This window comes from Salmo trutta, chromosome 30 (assembly GCF_901001165.1).
Source record: "Salmo trutta chromosome 30, fSalTru1.1, whole genome shotgun sequence".
Classification (NCBI taxonomy): Eukaryota; Metazoa; Chordata; class Actinopteri; order Salmoniformes; family Salmonidae; genus Salmo; species Salmo trutta.
Window position 1 is genome coordinate 24,654,455 of NC_042986.1, and position 8,984 is coordinate 24,663,438.

Sequence of the window (8,984 nt, forward strand, 5' to 3'; positions counted from 1 at the left end):
TTGCCTTTTGCCTCCCTCCTTAGGAACATTCATATTCTACAATAATATATTTGAACAAATTATGAAATAATTTCCTTTCCCTTTTCTCACTCAGTCACTTTCCACACACCAAGTTCCTCTTTACCCTTCCTTGACCCCCAACATACACATTTCTTATACATGAAAACAGGGTTGGGGAGTAACGGATTACTTGTAATCCGTTACATGTAAGGGATTACAAAAACCTGGTAACTGTAATCCGTTACGTTACCAGCAAAAATATTGTGATCAGATTACAGATACTTTTGAAAAACTAGATGATTACTTTGAGGATTACTTTTAAATTCAGAAAGGATGTTTGCTGAAAAAAGACTTTGACACCGCCCTATTTTCTCAATGACATTCAACTCAGCATTGAAAAAAGGCGCAAGTTTAAGTTTGTTCCATCTGAGTGAGTCTGACCACAAGTCAGAGACACTATGATGACACACCAAATGTATTTGATGGATCGCGGGAAAAGAGCAGGAATAGGCTTTCGTAGGCTACAGTCCAAGCTATGTCTTCCAATGGTGTGACTGCTGTCGGCATCCAAAGATTATCCAATTTGAATAAACGCTTGGAGGTAAGGATGACAGTAGTGGTGTAGCCTACGGCGATATGGATATCACTTATTATTGATATCTACATAGCGCATTCATGTGAATCACACTGCTGCTCTCTCATTTAGCTATTTGCGCCTTACGGATTTTGGTTGTAGTGGATGGCAGTTCAGAAATCTAAATGTGTATATTAACCCAATAATGGTTGAATTCAAGAAGTTTAAGCTGCCTATCAATCATTGTGAAAATGCACTCTTGCAACAGTTGCATAATGCTGATCCCAGCCTATGGAATAAAAGTGGGGCTTTTATTGCTCAATCTAATTCATGCTGATAAAAAAAATAATAATCCATAGGCCTAATGAACAAACGCTCAAACAAATAGACTTAAAGGGGCAATCTGTAGTTACTACATCCATCCATATATGCCCATTGATTCTTGAAGAAAATAACTTACGAATGCTTCATGAGCTTAGTTCAACTGTCCCACTCAATGAGAACCCAAAATATAACCTTATTTTTCTCCTGTGTTTGTAAACATTGTAAATGTAAACAAACACTATATGGCCACATAACAGAGTTACAACAATCATTTTGATATCATGGAAGGTCAGTCCATGCATCCATAGCTCTGTCTATTAATCTGAGAGTGGTTACATTTCTCCAGGCCCATCCCTTTTTACATTAACAGAGGCAGGGCACCGTTTTGTTATTGTTTCATCTGTGGATTTACCCTTTAAACAGCTGCATATTATCAAGTTATCAAAGTGTTACCAACAAAAAGGTTAACAATAGGCCTATAGCAAATGCAGCATATGGCATTCATTTTCCACATGTAAATAGCACTTTTTAGTGGTGCTCAAAGCATGCCATTCCATGAGCACAGCATTTATTTTTCAACTCGAAATCAATGAGCCCAATCAGTTCTCTATGACAACAAAATCATAAACAACAGAGTAGGGCTGGCTAATAAGTCCTTAGTTTTGGGGTTTCGCTCAGGTAAAACAATTTTGCTAATCTATACTTCCATATTTCCATAGAGTAAAATTTAACATCCATGTATGGCCAGCTATGTAAACTTCAACATGGATTTATCCTGCAATAGATGTCGTTCAATTGGTAACATACATTTTGTCTTCTTCTAATGCCTCTTAAGGGGAAAGTAATCTAATAGTAATCCAAAAGTTATGTTACTGAGTACAATTTTGGACAGGTAACTAGTAACTGTAACGGATTACATTTAGAAAGTAACCTTCCCAACCCTGCATGTAAAGTAATCACTAAGTTCTGGTATGTTAACATGAATAAGTGTATTTCAAGCTAGAATCCAAAAGGCCAGATTAATTTGTTTCAAATGACTGATTTCCTTATATGATCTGTAACTCAGTAAAAATTTTGAAATTGTTGCATGTTGCATTTTTATATTTTTGTTCACTGTAATTTGGTGAACAAATCTATGCACACTCTTGCCTCTTTTCATAATGCGCACATTCATTGTTAGATTTAGTGACTGCCAAACTAACAATGAAGTCTTTATGATAAAACAAACAGACAAATTGATAGATTTCATCATCAACATTATGGATCAATCTCCAAATATTTGTATAGAAGCATTGAGAGAAGAATACTTCACAGATTTGAATTCTTCAGTGACGTTCTTCGGGCTGGACCTGGTGCCGTTAGGCGAGGAAGGAAGATACTCAAAATTGAGGTCCCTCCTTCTTCAGGTTCTTGTAGTCAGTATCGATGGCCACAAACTGGGGAAGAAGACAATATGGCAGGATGTATGTAAGGCTCTTGGCTACTTATATTGATACAAAATATATGATTGACTTAACTGATACTATTGATAGGCTACATTACTATTACATTGTTGTCAAGTCAAACAAGAATCGAATAAGATGCAGTAAACTTTGTGGAGCTAAAGTGTGTTTATTGCTGACAGTGTTGGCAGTACTGTACCTTGTACTGGTAGGTAGGGTCAAGCTGATTCCAGGGCTCAGGGTTGTTCTTCTTGTTCCAGCTGTACAGTGACACAGCAGTCAAAGCAGGCCGAAGTAGGACAAACACAAATGGGATCAGAGGGAACTGTGTTAGTCTGCCTGTGATCAACTATTCATGGGCCAGGCCTAGTTTCCAAAAACTCACAGCAGCATAGCCCTTTAGTAGTGATATGGGAATTGATGCCCCAGACGGGCACAAGAGGTGGGATTACCTCTTGTGCCTTATGATGTTAAAGGGAATTGGCATCCACTACTATATGTTTTAATTGGATAGTATTAAGAAATTGATTAAACAATATTCATTTAAAAATAAAATGGACAATAAGGGTAATGGTAAAGAGTCTTACGTGACATGGGGCCCCTTTGCAAGACGGACCAAATACAAGGAGGCTCCTCCCATTCCCAACAAGATGAAGAAGAACTGGGGGATGAGCTATGAGAGAGTAAGAAGAAAGAGGGAGATAGCATGACCATTGCATTCACTCTGAGGTATAGAAATCTGAGCATTTCTACATAGCCTTTGTCAGTGAAGGGTTAGGGTTGTGAGTGACATCAGCAGAACGGTTGAGGATAGATGTTCAGCAGATGTTCACCATGTGAAATTAACTATTTACATTGAAAACAAGGCCTTTCTTCCATAGAAAAACATTACCTACAGCCCTAACATAACCATGACGCACACATGGACTCGACTAAGCTAGTTAACCATCCTTCCACGAAACCCATAATGACTTAAAAGTCAATCAACCCAAAAGCATTTTTTACCTCTATTGGATACAATGGTCTTGCAGTTCAAAAAACTAAGAGCCTTGTTAGAATGAATTCTGAACAGGATATTGGTCACATTTTTACATTTTTGAAACTGTCCAGTCTGTGTCTGTCTGTCTGCCTGTCTGTCTGTGACTGTATAAGTCTCTGTCTGTCTGTGAGTGGAATGTCTGTCTGCCTGATACTTTTTCAGAAAAACATTTTTAATGTGTCAAAATGCAGAAGTGAAGCCTATTTAGAGTTTAAACTTTTATTTCATTTCAATTTTCCTAATGACACTCAGCATATGGGGTTAATTCAGAGGGGTTGGGTTAAATGCAGAAGACACATTTCAGTTGAAGGCATTCAGTTGTACAACTGACAAGGTATCCCCCTTTCCCTTTCCCTAACTGATGTTTGGAACTGTCATCTAGAGACATTTTGATTACTCACTTGATTCCATTGAGCAACAACTGGTAGCATATTTAACAGTGACAACAGAAATTATGAAACTTTCATTAAATATTATAGACTACTAACTCACTTGAGGTAATAAACCATAGAACAAAAATAAGTACTTACCCCTGGATGCTTCTTTACGTGTTCCATCGCCATTCTAATCATCTTTTCTTACAGTTGCTCTACTTTTTGTCAAAATAATAATTTAAAGATTATTAAATTAATTTCAGCAATAGTAATTTGAATTCTATGTCAAAAAAGCTTGTTTGAGACTCTCCAAGATTAGACTTGTTGCGTTCTCTGTCCGGGTGGCTGCTCGCAGGGTTGAGGAGAGGAGGGAGGTGAAGATGCTATCTGTTCCTCACAATTACATCTGGCCTCTTGGGACTTATTGTGCACGTACTATCAACCGGGATTTAGAGCAAAAACATCCAATTGAACAATTTTCTGTGTGCATAGAATGATTGTTGTTGCCAACAAAATATACATTTAAAAAATCGTTAAGTTACTTGCAAAAACATTTTTTACAAAGTTGTTACAACTTCTCTAGCATTCTCAGAAACCCATTTCACTGATTTCCTTTGGACCCCATCCCCTTGGGACAAGATTGGAGGAAATGGAAAGAAAACAGATACAAATATTTGTCCTAGTAAAGCTCATTACACTAACTACTGTAGTTCCCCTAACATTTGTTATTCTGCTTATGGAACTTTCACCGGGCAAAGACATCACATAGCATCCACATCTGCCATTACGTTGAGTATAGTATAGAGTTTATAGATGAGGCATAAAACTCTAGGATATTCAGAGAAGACAAAGGGATTTAAAACTTTTTTAAACATACAGTAAGTTCAGGTTTGTACTGGAGGTTTGGGTGAAAAGTTTTAACGAGTCAGAGAAATGTCTGGGCAGCATAAAGAAAGTCAATCACCCATTCATTATACGATGTTTCCTGAGCAGAGAGACAATAAAGCCGGAGTAGGACAGCGGATTATGAGTCAATCCGCGCATCACTGCAGTCCGTCCATACCCTGTGGTCAAAGGTCAACCAAGACGAGGTGGTTGTCTTTACATCCTGGAGGAACAGGATAAAAATACAAACAATAAGGACCTATTATTATCATAACCAACATTTATGACCCGTTCTAAATTAAGAAAATGTGTCGATTATTACCACCAACCATTTTGGGGTTTTATTATAGCCTAAAGGTGGTTTATTCAATTCTTCCGATTTTTTTATGACTTTGTCAAGCAACTTGTTCTTAAAGGCCCAGTGCAGTCAAAAACGTGATTTTCCTATTTAATATATATTTCCACACTATGAGGTTGGCAAAAATACTGTGAAATTGTGAAAATAATGATAATACCCTTTTAGTGTAAGAGCTGTTTGAAAAGACCAGGCAGAAATCACCAGGCAGAAAATGTGTTGATTAAATACAATACAAAAGTAATAATTCAGAAGGGCAATTCACTTCAGGGCTGACAGGGTGCTTCAGACAGGACAAACACACACAGACAGTATAATACAAAAAAACTGTTAAAAAGCCTTCCTCCTGGCCTGCTGCTCAAAGAATGAGCCCAGACTTCTGAGATCAACCCTGGTGATCTGAGATTAGGTGTTCACAATGGCTTGGAGGCACAGGAGGTTGGTTGCAACTTGGGGAGAATGGGCTCTGGTAATGACTGGAGCAGAATAAGTGGAACAGTAACAAATACATCAAACACATTGTTTCCAGGTGTTCGATGTCATTCCATGTGATTGGACAAAGAGGGATGTGAACTAGCATTATGAAGGAGAAACACAGAACGCTCTTGATGAAAGAAAACTGTAAAAGGATTGCAATATTGATTTGTGGACACCTGAGGAAGTATTGTCTCTGGTGGGCTTTTTTGATGATGGTATCTGTGTTTTGCTCAAACTTCAGGATGTAGTCAGACGGTACCAAGATATTTAAACTGGTCCACACTGTCCACCTCCTCACCATGGATGATCACCAGGTCCATCCTGGCGGGCTCCCTCTGATGTTGACAACTATTTCCTTAATCTAGGAGACGTTCAACTCCAGCAGCGCACTGTCACACCAGTAAATTAAGTCCTGGAGGGCTAGGCCGTGGTCCTGCTCAGACCCTGAGAGGAGTGACAGGAGGACTGTGTCATCAGCAAACTTAAAAAATGGCTAGTTAGTTAGCGGTGGTGCGCGCTAATAGCGGCTCAATCGGTGATGTCACTCGCTCTGCGACCTTAAGTAGTTGTTCCCCTTGCGTTGCAAGAGCCGCGGCTTTTGTGGCGCGATGGGTAACGATGCTTCGTGGGTGTCAGTTGTTGATGTGTGCAAGGGTCCCTGGTTCGCCCCAGGTTGGGGCGAAGAGAGGGACGGAACCTACACTGTTACATAAAGCAGGGGTATTCAACTCTTACCCTATGAGGTCCGGAGCCTGCTGATTTTCTGTTCTACCTGATAATTACACCCACCTGGTGTCCCAGGTCTAAATCAGTCCCTGATTAGAGGGGGGAAATGAAAGAAAAAAAATGCAGTGGACTGGCTTTGAGGTCCAGAGTTGAGTTTAAGGGGTGTAGAGAATAAAAGGAGTGGTGACAGTATGCAACCTTGTGGTGAACCTGTGCAAGTGAGTAGGGTGTCTGGCATGGCACCATTAGCATAGACACTCTGTGGCCTGTCAGTTAAAAAATCCATAATCCACGCGATAAGGCAGTGGTCAATTGAACTGTGAGTCAAAATTTCTGGCGAGAATGGCAGGCTGCATGGTGTTAATTACCTTGACTAACCTGTACCCCCGTACATGGACTCGGTACCCGGTATATAGCCTCATTATTGTTGTTTTATTTTGCTACTTTTATTTATGTATTTATTTTTAGCAAACATTTTCTTACTTTAAAAGAAATTATGCATTGTTGGTTAAGGGCTTGTAAGTAAGCATTTCACTGTAAGGTCTACACCTGTTGTATTCGGCGCATGTGACAAAATTTGATTTGATACCGTTGGAGACCTGCCTCAGGTGGAGTCACTGTCTGTGACAGACCTGAAGGTGTGGTTGACAACTATCACGGGGATCGAGGAATCACAGATGACACTGACCTGCAGAACCATCTCCCCTCTGAGTGACAACCCCAACCCCACCTACATCTGGTACAAGAACAAACAATATCTACAATACAACTCTTCCACTTTGTACATATATTCAGTCAGCAGTGATGATGCAGGCAGCTGCTCCTGTACTGTAAACAGTCAAGAGAATCTCCACACTTCTGAAGTGACTCTAATGGTCAGATACAAATCAAAGAACATCTCAGTGGCAGTCAGTCCCTCTGGTGAAATAGTACAGGGCAGTTCAGTTACTCTGACCTGTAGCAGTGATGCCAACCCAGCAGTAGATACACACCTGGCTTAAAAAGACAGTAACCTCACACAAAGCATCTGGAAGGAGCTACGTCACCAAACTCAGCCCTGAGGACAGTGAAGAATATTACTGTGAGACTCTGAATGAGAAAGGAGCTAAGAACTCTACAAGTAAATTGATTGTGTCAGGAAAACAAACACCTGTTAAGAATTAAGCTATAGGAATCACAGCTGTTGCTCTGGTTCTCATTCTCCTTCTCTGACTTCTGTGGTTCAGAAAGAGGGCTATCCACTTCTGTCACAAGGGACTGTGGCAGACCAGGGGGTTTGGTCAAGACGTTTACACAGATTAGACACGGACAGAGTATGATTAGCTCAGTTTCAAGCGTGTTTATTAAATAATAAGTCTCCCCCATGAGACCCTCTCCAGGATACCGTCTTCTGGGCCTTGCTGTATCCTGTTGGGCACACAAACTCAACTCCCTCATCTTAGCTCGAGTAACCATCTCCAACTACATTGACGTTAACGCACTTCCCCCAGTCCTCTCCTGTGTGCTGCCCTTCTGGCAGCTTTATGGGGCTTGTACAGCTGGTGAGCAATCAGCAATCAGCCCTTGATTACTCACAAACTCCCCAATCAGCCCCAATTAGTCCTGGGCGGAGAGCCCGTCTAGACCTGGCACGTCCAGCAGATGGCGCCATCGCCTCGTGATGTATACTCCGTCTGTCAGCAGGCCTCGACAAGTCTCCCCTGTACGCCACAGGACATAGCAGAGGATAGACAGAGGGAGGCTCTGATGTGGTGAAATTCAATCGCCCTGGTGTTCCCCACCAATCTACAGCACAGTCAACAAACCCAGAAACCGAACACAGTAAGGTACATTCTTATCCTCTTATCCAACGTTTCCCAGGCCTCCTACTGGTTCGTGGTAATCCTACTGAGCTGATTTTAAAAACATTGTCTTGTTTATTTGGAGGGTCACACAATATTTTGATGTATAAAGCATATATTTCAAAGAACCTGCAGTGACCCTATTACTGTACAAGACAATACAGCAACAATTCCAGTGTAGTTAAGTGTAAGATGTGACATCATATTTTTGCTGGTTAACTTACATCTACACGTTCCGCTAGCGGAACGTCTGCTCCAATATCCAATGATGGGCGGGGCGCGAAATTCAAACTCCTCTAAATCCGAAAACTTACACTTTTCAAACATGACTATTTTACAGCTATTTAAAGACAAGAATCTCGTTAATCTAACCCCACTGTCCGATTTCAAAAAGGCTTTACAACGAAAGCAAAACATTAGATTATGTCAGCAGAGTACCCAGCCAGAAATAATCAGACACCCATTTTTCAAGCTAGCATATCATGTCACATAAACCCAAACCATAGCTAAATGCAGCACTAACCTTTTATGATCTTCATCAGATGACACACCTAGGACATTATGTTATACAATACATGCATGTCTGTTCAATCAAGTTCATATTTATATCAAAAACCAGCTTTTTACATTAGCATGTGACGTTCAGAACTAGCATTCCCACCGAACACTTCCGGTGATTTTACTAAATTACTCACGATAAACGTTCACAAAAAGCATAACAATTATTTTAAGAATTATAGATACAGAACTCCTCTATGCACTCGATATGTCCGATTTTAAAATAGCTTTTCGGATTAAGCACATTTTGCAATAATCTAAGTACATAGCCCGGCATTACAGGACTAGCTATTTAGACACCCTGCAAGTTTAGCCTTCACCAAAATCACATTTCCTATAAGAAAAATGTTCTTACCTTGCTTGTTCTTCGTCAGAATACACTGCCAGGA

At 40.2% G+C, this 8,984-nt stretch overlaps 1 protein-coding gene across 1 annotated transcript; it reads right to left on the reverse strand.

Moving 5' to 3' along the window:
* Window positions 1–1,716: 1,716 nt before the first annotated feature.
* LOC115168340 (NADH dehydrogenase [ubiquinone] 1 alpha subcomplex subunit 4-like 2) lies at window positions 1,717–3,957 on the reverse strand. The gene is made up of 4 exons (XM_029723498.1): window positions 3,910–3,957; window positions 2,928–3,013; window positions 2,540–2,600; window positions 1,717–2,334 (listed from the first exon to the last, which is right to left on the reverse strand). Exons 1-4 carry the CDS (start codon window positions 3,949–3,951, stop codon window positions 2,278–2,280), a joined length of 246 nt encoding a protein of 81 aa, XP_029579358.1. The 5' UTR covers window positions 3,952–3,957; the 3' UTR covers window positions 1,717–2,277.
* Window positions 3,958–8,984: the final 5,027 nt, after the last annotated feature.